The 16,571-nt window shown below is 31.8% G+C and overlaps 1 protein-coding gene across 1 annotated transcript in view; it reads right to left on the reverse strand.

The window, feature by feature from the left end:
- The window catches only part of USH2A (usherin), a 1,025,480-nt gene that overhangs the window by 484,729 nt on the left and 524,180 nt on the right, over positions 1 to 16,571 (reverse strand). Inside the window, exon 34 of the mRNA XM_074264677.1 lies at positions 9,708 to 9,855. Coding sequence (XP_074120778.1) covers positions 9,708 to 9,855 — 148 coding nt within the window. The remainder of the gene's footprint in view (positions 1 to 9,707; positions 9,856 to 16,571) is intronic.

A 16,571-nucleotide genomic window follows, 5' to 3' on the forward strand; every position in this document is an offset into this window, starting at 1 on the left:
CTGAAGGACTCTGGTTTGTAAATGTTGTCATTGTTTAGTTGAACTTGAACTCATTTGTGGTCGGATAAATAAAGCTGTAGCAAAATGAGAACAATCACTCCCAAACAGGAGTGCCTAGAGTACTTTACAATTTTTAGGATATCCATTTTTGATATGGATTTTTTGAGAGTGATACTTGATACTGGGTATGAATACCTTTGGCATCCATGTGTCCCTGTTATATTATTTATTTTACATTAATAATAGTCATCAAAAAGTTAGAAAAAATATTTACCTCTATTGTTATTTTTTTCAATGCATCATACATAATTTTGTCACATGCATGGGAAATAACTGCTGAAAGAGAGACATTGAAATGGTACTTTGTTCTATTAAGAGCTTTAAAAAACAAATGGGAATACTAGGATTCTGTACTCTACACTTTTTAGTCAATGAGATGTGTTTGTAAAGAAGTTTATGCTGTTGAATGTTGCTTACAAAACTGCACTTTCTCATTTAAAGTTGGATCAATGATTCCTTCAACATATATATAAACTAATGAGATTATGTACTTTGCAGACGTAACTATTGGAAATTATTGATATCTTCTAATTTTTATATTATCTCTTACTTTTTCTGTTCTTTAAGACACCTGGAAAGTATATGTCAGTTGTTGTATCATCTTCACAGACTTTCTTTGGGATTATTTGATGAAGTCTAGCTGATTTTCCACCTTTTCTCTTGTGTTTTTTTCTATTTCTTTATGTAGTACCCAGGCCTCTGAGATTAATGTCTAAATGTGGTGGGTTCATATAATTGATGGAGAATTATTTTTTAATAAAAATCTTGTCATATAGGCTATGAGGAACTAAAACTATCACTTTTTGCAAATAATATGATGATATACTTAGAAGATCCTAGCAAATCATTCAAAAGCCTACAAGAAACAATTCACAGCTTCAGCAAAGTTGCAGGATATAAAATAAATCCACACGAATCATCCACATTTTTATTTGTTACTAACAAATCCCATCAGTAAGAAATAGAAATAGAAATTCCATTTAAAATTATTGTAGACAAAATTAAAAAAAATTTGGGGATCTACCTGCCAAAACAAACCCAAGAACTATATGAACACAATTACAAAATACTTCTCATACAAATAAAATCAGACTAAACAATTGGAAAAAATATCAATTGTTCATGGTTAGGCCATGCTAATAATATAATAAAACGACATATCTGCATAAATTGGTCTACACTGTACCAATCAAATCGCCAAAATATTATAGAACTATAAAAATAATGACAAAATTCATCTGGAAGGAAAAAAGTCAAGAATATCAAGGAAATTAATGACAAAAATACTAAGGATGGTGGCTTAGCAGTACCAAATCTAAAACTATATTATAAAGCAGCAGTTATCAAAGCCATTTGGTACTGGCTAAGAAATAGAATGGTGTATTCTATTCTATGGAATAGATTAGATAAATACAATATAAGCAAGGCCTACAGCAATCTAAATATTTTATATCCCCCCAAACTCCAGCTTTTGGAATAAGAATTTGACAAAAAATTGCTGGGAAAACTGGAAAATAATGTCAGAAACTTGGGATAAACCTACACCTCACATCCCATACCATCCCATAAGGTCAAAATGGATACATGATTTGGGCACAAAGGATGATACCATAAACAAATTAGGAGAACAAGGTATAATTTATCTATCACATCTTTGGAGAAGGGAGGAATTTATGACCAAAGAAGAAATTGAGAACATTATGAAAGGTAAAATGGACAACTTTGATTACATTAAATTAAAAAAAAATTTGCACAAACAAAAACAATAGAAGCTAGATTAAAAGGGAACTGCAAAGCTGGGGAAAAATCTTTACAGTCAGTATTTCTGATAAAGGTCTCCTTTCTAAAATATATTTTAAAAATAAAATATATAAATTTACTGTTTTAAATTTATAAGAATACAAGAAGTCATTCCCCAATTGATAAATGATCAAAGGATTTGAACAGACAATTTTCAGATGATAAAATTAAGGTCATTTATAGTTATATGAAAAAATGCTTTAAATAACTATTGATTAAAGGAATGAAAATTAAAACAATTCTGAGGTACCACTTCTCAGACTAGATAAGATGACAGGAAAGAATAATGATGAATATTTGAGGGGATGTGGGAAAACTGGGACACTAATACATTGTTGATGGAGTTGTGAAATGATCCAACCATTCTGGAGATCAATCTGGAACTATGCTCAAAGGGCTATAAAGGTGTGCATATCCTTTGACCCAGCAATGTCATTACTGGGTCTGAATCCCAAGGAAATAAAAAAGGAGGGAAAAGGACCCATATGTACAACAATTTTTGTAACAGCTCTTTTTGTGTTAACAAAGAATTAGAAAATGAGTAAATGCTCATCAATTGGAGAATAGATGGATAAGCTGTCATAAATGAAAGTAATAGAATAGTATTGTTCTATGATGAACAAGCTGATTTTAGAAAGGCCTGGAAAGATTTACATGAACTAATGCTAAGTGAAACAAGAAGAACCAGGAATACTGTACACAATAATAGCAAGAATGATGGTCAACTATAAAAAGCTTGATTCTTCTCAGTAGTTCAGTGATCTAAAGAAATACCAGTAGAATTCAGACAGAAAATGCCATCATCAAACAGAGAAAAAATTAATGAGGCTGAATGTAAATCAACACATTCTCTATTTGCTTCTTTTTTGTTGTTGTTTTTTTTTTAATCTTTCCCATGATTTTTTCCATTTGCTTTGAAATTTCTCTCCCAATACAATTCCTAAAACAATGTATATTAAAAACAAATAAACTTAAAAAAAAACTTGGCATTTTTTTTGTTTGTTTTTCAACTGATATCTCCTTTCCAATTACATTCTTAATTACTCTTGAGATGATCTGAATCATTTTGACTTTCTTGCCAAGATTGTTTTCTCCCTTTATTTATTTTTCCTATAACTTATACTCAAACTTAGGGAACAAATAAAAAATATTTATTAATTGTTTAATTTCAATAAGTCACTATTGCTAAATGCTAAAGAAATAAATACAATTGATAAAACAATCTCTACTTATAAGGAGCTCATATTACAGCAGGGGAGACAACAATATGTGGAAGTGTATACAAAATAATAATGTAAAAAAATAAATAGTAGCAAGGATGTTTGACAGAAGATTGCTATAGTTTGACAGAGGATGGCTGTAGTAGTTGAGGCTTCATGTAAAAAGTAATGTGTAAGAAGGAAGACTGGAATTTTATGATATGTAGGGAAAGAGGGAGTGCATTCCAGGCATTAAGACAAACTTTTAAAAAATTCATGGAGATAGAAGACAGAATATCATACAAAAGAAATCATCAAGTGGGCCATTAGCTGGAATGAAGTCAATTAAGTGAAAAGCAATAATTGCTCACAATATAATAAGTATTGTGCTTAATAATGAAGATATAATGAAAAACTCCAAAAAAACTCCCGCTTTTGAAGAATTTAAATTCAATTAAGTAAGCAGATAAGAAGGAATAATGTATTATAAGCCCAAAAAGATAACTGTGGATTACAAAGTGAAGGGCTTTAACTGTTTGATAGAGGTATTTATAGTTCTCATAGAGACAATAATAAGACCTAATATTTAAATATTATCTACTTTGTGTCAGGCACTGTGGGAAGGAGATATGTGTATGATAGCAGTGTTGTAGAGTAGGGGTTATCAAGAATTAACAATGTATTTAATATGGAGGAATGAGAGAGAAGAGTTAAGGATGACTCTAAGGTTACAAATCTTGATAATTAGAAGGTTGTTCACATTTTTAAAAGGAAAATTAAAAAGAAAAGTGGATTTAAGAGAAAATAAAATTTCTTTATTAGATATGTTGTGTTTGGGATACCTATAAGGAGGAAATGTCCAATATGTATTTGGTGATGTACAATTAGTTAGAAATAACTTTTTTTTTTTAGCATTTTCCTAACTAACCAAAATTCAGAGAGGAAAAGAATTCCTGCCACATTCTTCAGAGAATTCAAAATGAATGAACTTTGAGAAAAGGCCATTAGATTTACCTCTTAAAAACCAATGATAATTTATTTGATACTCTGCTATGGTCAGAGAGAGAACACCAGTCCTTACCTGGATATTAAGGTCCTTCATCATTACTTGATTATCCTTCTATGCCAATTTGTGACCTATATTTAACAAATATTCACAGTGTGGCTCAGATATGTACTCTACTCAAAAGCATTAAAATTACATATAACACAAATAAAAATATTCATGTTTAATATAGATTACATGTTACCAATTGCTAATCACATAGAAGAATTAATGAAAATGACATTATTTGTAAGATTTGTAAGATCAGTGAAACAAAGATCCACAGCAATGAAATAATGGATTTACTAAAGTATCAAAAGAATTGCTTTAGAAGAGCTCTGTAAATAGTAAGAAGTCTTTTTCCAATGAATATTCTAGGATTTCAATAAAAAGAAGTTGAAAACCTTTTATTTTCCAATGGAAAATAACTTTGGAGATGAGCATGCAATTTTATATAAATGGGGATTCTTTTTCCATAAACAAAATAGCATCTGTGAATCTTGGGAAAACCCAAAACTTTGGGGGTCATGAAGATAGAAAAGTTGGGACTTCTAGAAGTCAGTCTTTTCAGGTTGATTATCCATGAGAGTGCACAACATACTAAGTATTATACACATAATTTCTTCTATAATGAAAATGACAAGTTTATACATTCATAGATTTCAATCTAGAAAGAATCTTAGAGGTCATCAGTTCTAAACCTCTCATTTAAAAGTTGAAGACAATAACTCCCAAAGAGATTAAGTAATTTGAGCAACACCACACAGGTAGCAAGCAAGAACAGTAAGAATTCAAATCGAGGTCCTGGGAGTCTTAATCCAACATCCTTTCTATGAGTGCTAGGAATTCTGACCCAAATTCAAATGTCAAACATGGTGTAAAACTCTGGGCAAACAAAAACAAAAGCAAATGGTTCCTGATATCAAGGAGTTTAAATTCTCATAGATGAAAGAATATCCAAAGAGAAATGAAGGTCAAGGAGAGATGCTCTGGTAAAAAAAAAATTATAAATATGTTAAATGTATACAGAGGAATTAGATTTACACACTTCATCCAGGAACAATGGCAGAATCAATTTTATCATGGTTCTTGGAACTGTAAGTGTGAGGGGGTGTGGTTAAAGAATACCTAAGGTGCCCAAACTCTTGAACAAATATGATGAAATTTATAAAACATTTGCTGGAATGTCTGGTATGGTCCTAATTATACCTTGAAACAATAGGTATGAAAAAAAAATGTGCTCCAAAAATCTTAGTGCAATTTTAAGATTTCATATTTTAACTATTTAAAACATAAATTGTAATAGATTTTTGGACTATTTTAATAATTATTTTTAATATTTGTTAATAAAACAAATATTATAAAATATTTTAATTATTTTAAGAATCAGAATGTTGATGAATTTAATAGTTATGGAGGGTTAATTAGTGCTCAATAAGATTTTCATTACACAAACTGCAATCATAACTATATGTAAGGGGCCTTTAAATGGGTGCCACAGCGCATCGGGAGATTGAGGCCCAGAAGTAATTTCTGTGGATATTAGGACTGCCCTTGGGCGGGATCCTGGCCATATTGAGATAGCTTCGTAATGGGTGACTCTCTTGCTGATTGGCTGTGTGTGTGACCTCACAGGCTCTATGTAAGCCCACTGCAGGCAGCAGGCGGTCCTCTTTAACCTCGAGCTCTTCACCCTGGCTCCCTAGCCTGGGTGGCCAAGCCAAGATGGGTAGCCAAAAGAGGTAAGGGTTTTGGTAGTGAACACGTGGGTCTTCTGACCAGGTGTTCACTCGGGAACCAACAAGTCAGGGCATCAGTCAGGGCATTATGTGAGGAGGTATAATAAAGGCTTTTAAGATTACACGTGGTTGTCCTTGAGTGCGCTACCGGTTATTAAGCTATAGATTCAAGAGATTGTGACCAGAGACCTTTAAAGGCCTCAGAGGAGGCGAGCCGGGTAGAGTTCACACTGCAGAGGACAGTGGTCAAAGGTACTCTGGTGGGTCTAGGACAGACTAGTAATTGTAACTGCCAGGAGAGCACGTTACAACTATATAACAAATTCAAGAAGAGCCTTAAATAAACATATACTAAATAGTGAAAATTTTTAAAATCGTCAGTCACTTTTCAAATATTGAGTTTTAACACATATATAAATCTTAAACAAGCCTTTTTCACGATACGTACACAAATAAAAAGTGAAATTAATGAAGAAATGGACGTTATTCTAACACCTTCATCTTTGCTGAGCTTTTGTCCACTAAGATCATAGGCCTTACAAACTAAGCATTCCTGATTATTTTGGGAACATAATTATTTGATGCATATTGTTTTTTGGGGGGTGTCCTATATAATAACACATCACTGTTTTCACCAGGAAAAGTAAAAAAATTCATTGATTAAAGAGCAATGCTTGAGCACTAGATATTTGCCAATATTATAGAATGAATCTAAGAAATATATATGATTTTAGTGGTCATTTATTCTAACCCACTCACAAAAAGAATTAAGAAATTGTTGTTATTGCTGTTCAGTCATGTCCAACTCTTTGTGGCCCTGTTTAGGACATTTGTCTGGTTTTCTTGTCAAAGATATTGAAGTGATTTGCCATTTCCTTCTCCAGCACATTTTACAGATGAGAAAACTAAGGCAAATAGGATTAAGTAATTTGCTCCCAGTGAGATAGTTAATAAGTATCTGAAATAATATTTGACTTCAGGGAAAGTGACTTCAAGGCCAGCATTCTATCTATTGGGTCACTTAATTGCTCACAAGAAGTTATCAGAGATTAAAGTGATTTCTGGAGGAGAAAGGGGAACAAAGTGAGCTAACCTTAGAAGGAAGACCAGTCTTTGACACACAGACACAGCAACTTTTTGTTGTGAGTCACATAAATTCTCATTACTCTAGGCCAATGATATCAAACTTAAATAGAAATGGAGGTCACTAAATGATATGCAAAGATTCTTCTAGGGATACATATTGACTTGAAAAATAATATAGTAATATTATTTCTGTTCTATTATATTTTACATAATTTCAGGGATGACAACTTGACCCATTAAAAGGAGTTTCTTCATTTGTTAGTTTCCTGTATACCACTGAATCTACAGGCCTGATCCCTATTCCCAATTTCAAAAACTCATTTGTTTACATTAAATTAAATATGACTGGCAACTGTTCTGTGAGTAGGTATGTCCATTCAACTAGAATCATTTTAGCACAAGGTAAAAAATTGGATATTACTCCCCAAATTGATCAAGGATTGTTTCTTTTTTTTTAAACTTTCCTGGCACCAAGAGCAGACTGAATAAGAGACCAACCACAGTTTTCCTGATTAGAAAATTTTTCTCTTGTTTCCTTCTCTTTCTTCTGCTCATAGTTCCCTCCATTCAACAGAAAAGCTGTAAATCAGAGCTGGAGGATAAAGCTCAAGTGTACATTTTTGCCTTATTGTAAAATGGGACTGCTTGTCCAAAATCCTTTTAGTTTATTTTGTGTACCTAATACTTCCATATCTAACACTTCCATTATTTTTAATGGTTAATTAAAATTGAATTTGGTTAATTTAAATTGGTGGTTTTATGTGTGTTAGTCATTAAAATAAATCCTTGATAATCTAAAGATGGAAGCTATTCTGCTCTTCAAATTTACTACCCTCTACAAAAGAATTCAGCAAGTGGAAGACAGAGTTGCTGTCACCTGAATCTTAATCTATCTGGTTCTATTAACTCTGACTTAGGCATGCAGCAGAAAATAGAGTCCAGGATCTCTAAGCCTTATATATAAAACCTCAATTTTCCATAAGTAGAGTATACAACTCAGAGAATTTTTATTACAAGCCCTCAAAGCCTTCTGTCCCTTTTGCTGAGATTACAAGGACAAGTCTCTTTGGATATATATTGTTAAAATCAAGGATCAGTACATATATGAACATTCTTATAAAATATGCTTTATTCAGTCAAATATTATTCTTCATAATTAGAGAACAAAAAAGGACAATTTATAGAAAGAAGGAAAATATATGAAAAGGTATAGAGAAAAATTTCCAATTAAATTAATGCTTCTTGAGATTAAAAAAAAATACACCCCACTAAAACTGCATTTTATTAAAGGCCAGGAGGACTAGATCATTACAAAGATGACAGAATAATTAACTTATTTCTTCCTCAAAATTCTAGTTGACCAATGATCATACTTTCAATAGGCATTTAATAGCCCTCAATGGAAGAAACACTTTAAATTGAAATTAAAATATATAATCCTTTGAAATTGTGGAATTACTTTCACATTAGTGGTAGGGTTGTGTTTAGGGATTGAGGAAAATAGGGAATTAATTTGCTAGAGCAAGTGGTACAAATGGAGTTGGAAAGAAGAGTTCCAGGGCATCCTAACTCCATTAGTATTCATGCTGGTTGAATATAGGGCAATAGAGTAAGAGACAATAATCTCCATTTTCACTGTTCTCTATTACTCCTCAGATTGCTATACAAGGAGAATGGGACAAGATTTCATTATTTAATATTTGTAGCAAATGATCACTCATTTATGTCTTATGAGAAATTTGTAATAAAATAGAAAATAACTTCAAGAGTGGTGATAATCATTCATTCTAATTATTTCAGCTCTCTCAGTATCCCTAAATATATCTGTCGTATTTGCCACTGAGCTTAATTAAACTGAGAAGTCTGGATTAATTAAAATCATAGTAAACATAAGACTAAATAATAAAATACTGTTTTTTTTTTCCTTTTTGGACAATGCTGTAAGATACTGCATCAAATTTCAGTAATAAGTTATTAAGATTGCTTTAGTGAAATAAAAAAAAAGTCATCTCTATAGACATGCTCACTTCAAAAAAATTTTATCAGGATGAAACAATATCACTTTGTCAGTTTAATGGAACAATTTTTAATATATTTCTAAAATATTTTACTTAAATTTTTAAATACATTATTTTTGTGACAACTTAACAGATTAGTTTGTTTATCTGAACTCATCAAAGAGAAACCATAGCAATTCAAAAATTTCTTAGAAATATATATAATTCTACTTCAGGGTAAATACTAATGTATTCATTTAATGCCTAAAATATAATAGAAAGACATTTTTTCTAGTTCTATAAGTTACATTGTTGCAATCTAAGAATTCCAAATGATTTTTAAGGTAAATGTATTAAATGGACATATATCTAGTCAGCCACCCAAAATCCATGCATGAGTAAACTTCCTTGCCCTATTCATCATAAAAAACCCAATTATTGTCCAAAACAGAATGAATGTTGAAAGACAATGTCATTCTCCCATCAGCATCCTCAGAGACTTCTCATTTGCTCTGTTCAGTTTTTTTTCCTCTTTCTGACAAACATGAAACAATGAGATGCAATACACAAGAACTATCAAAAGGGAGCACTTTTGAGCCACTGAAATTGTGTGTCAGCCTGAAAACCACAATCTCCAACTACAGACAATGATACTATCTCAGGTATTTTATGTGCTAAAATGATCATTAAAAATTAAGCACCACATATAAGCTGCCATTTAGAATATTAATTTACCTTTACTAATCATCTTTTTAACTTGAGGCTAAAAGAGTTCACTTACCATTCGGATATTCAGGCTTAGTCCAGGAGATATTAAAGGAATCAGATGAATAGGACTGGGCTTTAGGAGCAGCAACACCTTCTGGGACAGTCTCATCAGTTAAAGCCATACTGATTTCACTAATTTTGCATCCCCCTCCTGTGCAAGCCTTAAAATACCAAAGAAAAACAAATAAATGCAGTCCTCCATACCTCAATAACCAAATGAAAACTGTTAAAGATCTTTCATTCAGTGTCTCAACTTATGCTAGATAGCAAATAGCTAAAGATAGCCATAATTCCATTCCTGATGACTCTGAAAATTATTGTGGTTCAGTGCTTAAGTTTGACTTTTAAGGTTTTTGTTTTGTTATTTTAAGACATGGACTAGACATCTATAAATATTACTAAGAAAACTCAACTCTATGAATTATACATATGTATATCACATATTACTGTTTACATATCATTACTGAAATTACCTTGCATCTATTGGTAAGAGTATACTCAGACCATGCAGGAAAAGAGTATCCTAAATTTATGCATTGCAACTTTATAGCAACAAATTCACTTTGCAGAAAATTGAGAGAAAGGCCTAAGAGACTTCCTTTCTATTTCCAGTAGAGTGACCATGTTATTAGAGTTTACGTACAAGTTAAAAATGAATAAAACATTATTTATCATAAATCAATACATAAAAGTTGTTGAGTGCACTTTTAATGGACAGAAGGGTCAAATAATTTTGAGTTTCAGGTGTTATATGAGATTAAATAATGACTAACAAACTTAAAAGGGTCATATGCCAAAATCTGGCCTACTAAGATGATCAGCTTGCAGGAATATTTAAAATATTAAAAAAAATTAGAAACTCCCCCTAAATATGTCCTCATATAGCAAACCAAAATAAATGAAAAAAAAGTTGATGTATTAGGAAAATAACTCCAATATCTAGTCATCTAAATAGGAATTCCTGTGTAAAGTTCAACGCAGCAAATATATATACTTATGATCAATATATCTGAAAACTACATTTAAGCTATAATTTAAACACTCACTAGGGGTTAATTACAATTTTAACATTAATTTCAAATATTTCATTAAGGCATTTATTTAAATTTGAGCTAAAATTATTGAGAAAATGAAATAACAAAAATGACAAATTCTGATATAACCTTTAAAATAGCAAATAAGCACTGATTTAAAAATCAAAACATTAGTGTATTTCTCACTGCACCACAATTTGATTCTTTAGCCTTCATTTCTTAAGGTTTCTAACACAGAAGGATTTTTTGGTTATCCTCATTCACACAAACAAAATAAGAGAAATACAGCTCTTTCTTAAATGGTGACTTTTCATTGGAGCACAAAACTGTTTTTCATCATACAGCTTCAACAAAAGTAGAAGTAAAGCTGCTTTTCTTTTTTCCATGCTGTAACAATACAAAAATTTCATAGACCGTCAGAATATTTTTCATCAAACTAACAATTTTAAGATGAGTTAAACTGTGGTTTGGGTATTAAACTTCACAGAGATTGGGGCCCTAATTAACCTCTCTGGGTTTCCTCTAATTCTTAGTCATGACATACACATATATATGTAAGAGATAAACTTGCCTGCTCATGGGGATGAAATCTTTCCAAATAAAGAAGAATCAATTGAACATGTTGCCAAACACTTATTGCACACCTAATCACCTCCAAGGCTTTAGGGCATGTCCTCCAGTAGCTTAAATTATTATCAGCTAATTAAAAAAAAAAAAAACCTCCAAAGTACAGTCTCAGCAAGCTGGAAGTCAACTAGGAAGTTAAGAAGTAAAAGATATCATATAGCAAAGTTGAATTATCAGGAGGAAAGGTTCAAAGACTAATAAATTCTAATTCCAATATTTTTATTTTCTCTCTTACTAAGGGATTTTCGGGGGGAAGTAGTTTGGGGGACCTGAAAAGTGGAAAATGCTACAAAGTTCCACCAGGGTTAAGAACTGGGATTAAATTTTACAACAGTGATAATGAACTCCCATATTTTTCTCCCCAATTTTCCTCTTTCCCATTGACTGATTTTCAAATACGCTATCATTCTGTTCAGAATAAAAAATAAAATTAAATATTTTAAGCTTTTGCTCCATGATTTTAAAATGGTAAGGTCATAGCATACCCTAAGTTAATTGGATAAATTCTGAGGTTATTAAGCCTTCTTCTATTTTTATGTCTGATGAGAGGTAGGTGGACTAGTAACCTGACAAATTCACCTCATAGAAAGATAAAGGAAATTTTAATATGGCCATCTTTCCATAGTGTCCCTGTGTTTTAGGCTCTACTTCTAGAACAACACACCCTTGAATTCCCTGAGTTCCTGTGTTTCCTACTGGTGAACCTTCAACAACTCTGCTTTTTCCTACAACTTGTTCTGGAAGTAGTAATCAATTCATTCTTACTCTTCCCAAAAAGAAAATCTCTATCACTTTCTTTATGACTTTACTATCTATCCTTTGGCTTCCTTGACCAAATAGTCTTCTGTGACTACTATTACTACATCCTTATAAATGTTGCCTTTCCCTATTAAAATATAAATTCTTTAATGACAGGAATTGTCTTGTCTTTTCTATTTGTGTCTTCAGTACTTATCATGTTGCTTGGCAAAAATCAGTCTTTGAAACAAGTTTTATGTTTCATTAATTCCTTCAAGAACAATCTTTATACATAAAACCATAATATGTACAAAGAACATGGAGAGCACAGGGTTGTCTTATAAACATCCCTAATTTTGATATTACTTCCATTTTATATAGGAATAAAATATAAAACCTTTGTTGTCAGGAACTATGGACAATCTAAAATCGTTATCATTCCCAGTTCCTATCACAGTGCTCTAAAAACTGAAAAGATTTTAGCCAATATTCAACATTATCTTATTTGAGCTTTACAACAATCCTGGAAGATAGATGTTATCATTAACCTTATTTTACAAATAAGAAAACTAAGGCAAATGAAAGTAAAAGGACTTACTCAGGGTCACATAGCTAGTAAATATATGAGGCAGGATTCCAACTCTGTTCTTCCTGATTCTATGACCCCTGCTCTATTCATTGTAAAAATTAACTATACCTAATTTCCAGTTTTAAATAAAAGGTATCACCATTCTTCCAATCACTCAGATTTGCAACCTAAGAGCAATCTTCAATTTGTCACTTTCACTCTAATAAAATGACAAGTCTAATTGATTTTACCTCTTTAACATCTCTGCATATATTATAACTGGCCCTACCTCAGACTTTGACATCATCTCTCATCCAGACCATCACAATGATCTTTTATTGGTCTCAAGTATCCAGCTCATCTTCCACACAGCTTCTAGATTTATTTATTCTTAAATCATACTACTATGTCACTCTTCTGTTCAAGAAGCCTTAACAGCTTCCAGTTGCTCTAAAATATAAACTCTTCTGGCATATAAAGCCTTTAACTATTCGATTTTGACTAATGTATCCAGGCTAATCATACATTATTGCCCCTTAGACATTCAACATTACAGCCCACTCTGACCTATTTTATGTTCACCATACACAATATTCAATCTTGTGGCTCTATACTATCTCTTCAATACCTACAAGATTCTTCTTCCTCATGTCTATTTCTTGCAATCTCTGGCTTCTTTCAAGTTCAATTTTGATAACATTTACTTGAGTCCCCTCCTGATGTTCCCATTTCCCAATGTTTCGTCATAGCACGGTACCTGACATTTAGTAGGCATTTAGTGTCTGTTGGTGAAATTTGGCCATCTAAACATTTCTGAATTAATCTAAAAGTACTTGTACCTCATCCACATTTTCCCACTTTTTCCAAAAGAATTATGTTTTCAAAGGGATTTGTTCTGACATGGAACAAATGGAATATTGGAGAATATTATTTAAAGCAAGCTACTTTATTTCATTCAACATGGCTCCTTAGGCTTTCAAAGCCCACTCAACAAACCTAAGTAGAGGTAATCTGAAGAGGCACTGAAGGGAAGCAACAGCCCTCCTCAGGCAGATGTCCATCCACAGTAGGATAAGGGATTTTGCCTGAATCTCTACTCATCCTCTTAGTGATAGCTATTTCCTATGATTCCACACCTTACCTGCTATAAAGGGCAGGAACTCTGAAGAAGTATACTTGAAACAAGATATTAATTCAGTAGAATTGATGAGATCTAGTTTACATATATACTTAGTCTTAGTATGGTGATGTGATGGTTCTCTAGTTCACACATATTCAGTATGCTGTACTGATATAATTGTACTAAGGTATATAAGGACTGAAAAGGACTGGAAAAGAGACATTCCATTTTTGGCCAGAATCTTAGTGGCTCTCTTGCCTTCATCACTTTTTCATTAAGACCAAGGACTGGGACTGATCCCAAGGTCCTCCAGAAAGCCTCTACAACCTGCCACAAACAACAAACTCAGTTGGCTATAGTTTGTAGGTTATTTTCTTTTCAATTTGGGGGAAATTGAAGTAATATTTGCCTTTCCATAGTCCCATGGTATCTCTCTTATTCGTCAAGATCTTTCAGGTAATTGGGACAAATATTTGTTTGGCAGTTTATTTGGTAGATATTGTTTGCCAATATCATTTGGCAGAATGATAGTCACTGTTTCTTTCAGTATCTAAGGATGTAGTTTATCTGGATCAGGTATCTTGAATTCATCATGAATGATAAAAAATACTTTAAATACTTAAATATTACCAATGTATTCATGACTAATTAACATGGTTTCTTATGGTTCAAATGGAAACTCAATCATTTCTGTTCTCCTGTGTGACCGTTGTTTGTGCCCTACTATATAACCTCAAAGGGAAATTAGCCAATACTGGGCCAGAATTAGGTGAATAATACTATCATTCAGTATTTTCTTTGACCAATATGGAAAAAAACCAAAGGTTATCTATCTCTTAAATTATTTTAAAAAGACTAGTAGAAGATGACATGATAGAAACATTCCTATGACTGTTGTTGATACATTTGTTTATATATTTTTCTCTAATATTATTAAACTAATAACTGTCCTTATTCAATGATACTCCCAATTTAAAGCAGTATATATTTTTGAATGTCAAATAAAGGATTTTATATTTCCAAAAATTACTTATCATAGTGCATGGAATAAAATAGGCTCTAAATAAATGCTTATTCACTTCCCATCCTCCCATAATTTCATCAAGAAGAAGGCCTGCCAGATGAATGTTATTTCCTTTTTGAGAGACTTACACCACTTTTAGATCAGGAGAATGTAGTCATACTTTAGTTGTGATTTCATGCTATTCTTATGGAAAACATATTGAAATAGATGAGAAAATAATAATATGGTGAATTTGAAACTCATTGAATGACCAGAATCAACTTATTAATGAATCAATATTAAGATGGAGTTTACCAGGACCTGTACTTCACTTTCTGAATTTTTATCAGGAATTTCAAAAAAGATAAAGATGAAGTTTTTTTAAATCAAATTTGCTAATAAAACAAATCTAGCAAAGTTATATAGCACACATAATGATACAATCAGGAACCAAAATTTGACCCTATATTTGTGACCAAAGATAAGTTAATAAATTATAATAAGAGCAAATGTAAAGTTTTAATTTGGGTTCAAAAAATCAACTTTACAAGTACAATTTTTTTAAATGGGTAAAAACCAATTTTATTTTATTTTTAAATCTGGGAAATTTGGAAGACTATAAATTCAATATGAATAAATGGCGTGCTATGCAAATATCCTATTATGTTCAAAGAACAACAGAGTAAATAATGAAGGAGGTGAAAAGCCCATATTCTTTGTTTTGGTCAGACAATCCAAAAACATTGTGTTCAATTCTGCATGCTGCATTTTGAGGAAGGTGTGGATGAACTAGGAAATATCCATTAGGCAACTGGCATGATCCTGGACCATTTCAAATAATGATTGCTGAAAAAAAGCAGGGGAAGAGGCAGTAGTTTGGAGAATGAAAGAATCTGTAGAATTTTGTAATGTTGGGACGGGGAGTGGGGGAAGGAAAGAGTAAATAATTATCTTCAGCTATTATAAAGAAGAGGCAACAGACTTCTTTTGCCATACTTTGGAAGGCAGGGCAAGAAGAAACTAGTAAAAATTACAAAGAATACACATACACACATGTACATGTGTGTGTATGTATGTATGTATAACTATACATGATTCTAGAAAAATCAGCTAAAGAGGAGTGGTATAGTAGAGCAACCTAATTCATATGGTGAGTGACTAGATTAGAAGATCTCTGAGATCACTACTCACTCTGAGATTCTATGAGTTAATGAAAATCTTTCTAAAGTTTGTAATATATTTTATTTAGTACACTGACCAAGCCAAGCCATTTAACTTCCAAAAACTTCTGTGTCCTCAAACATAAAATGGGGATTATAATACCTACTATTCCCACCTCACAGGCATGTTGTAAAACTTAAATGGAATAATGTATTTAAATTTTAATTTAAATTTAAAAATTTAATTATTTTTAAAAATTGTAACTGTAAAATGTTATATAAATCTCAATTATTATGAAAATCTATTTTGTCTTTCACATAAATTAGCATATGAATATATGATAGTTGATTCTTATTTATTATTTGGCATATTGTTCTAAGTCATCGTTTTAAATATCAGAGAGTCTTAGAAAGAAACATAAGAGATTTATACCAATAGCCTAATTTTGCAGAAAAAGAAAATAAATTGAGTCAACCAAGTGAAATGGTCAGATTCATTCTAGTAAGTACACTGATTTCTTAACATGTCCTTCCACTAAATCATGCTGTTAGTTATGACCTGGTTTTATATACAAAGAAGATAAAGAAGATTGTTTTAACTTAATGTTAACCTTAAGGACACACTGA

The sequence above is a fragment of the Sminthopsis crassicaudata genome, chromosome 4 (genome assembly GCF_048593235.1).
Source record: "Sminthopsis crassicaudata isolate SCR6 chromosome 4, ASM4859323v1, whole genome shotgun sequence".
Taxonomy (NCBI): Eukaryota; Metazoa; Chordata; class Mammalia; order Dasyuromorphia; family Dasyuridae; genus Sminthopsis; species Sminthopsis crassicaudata.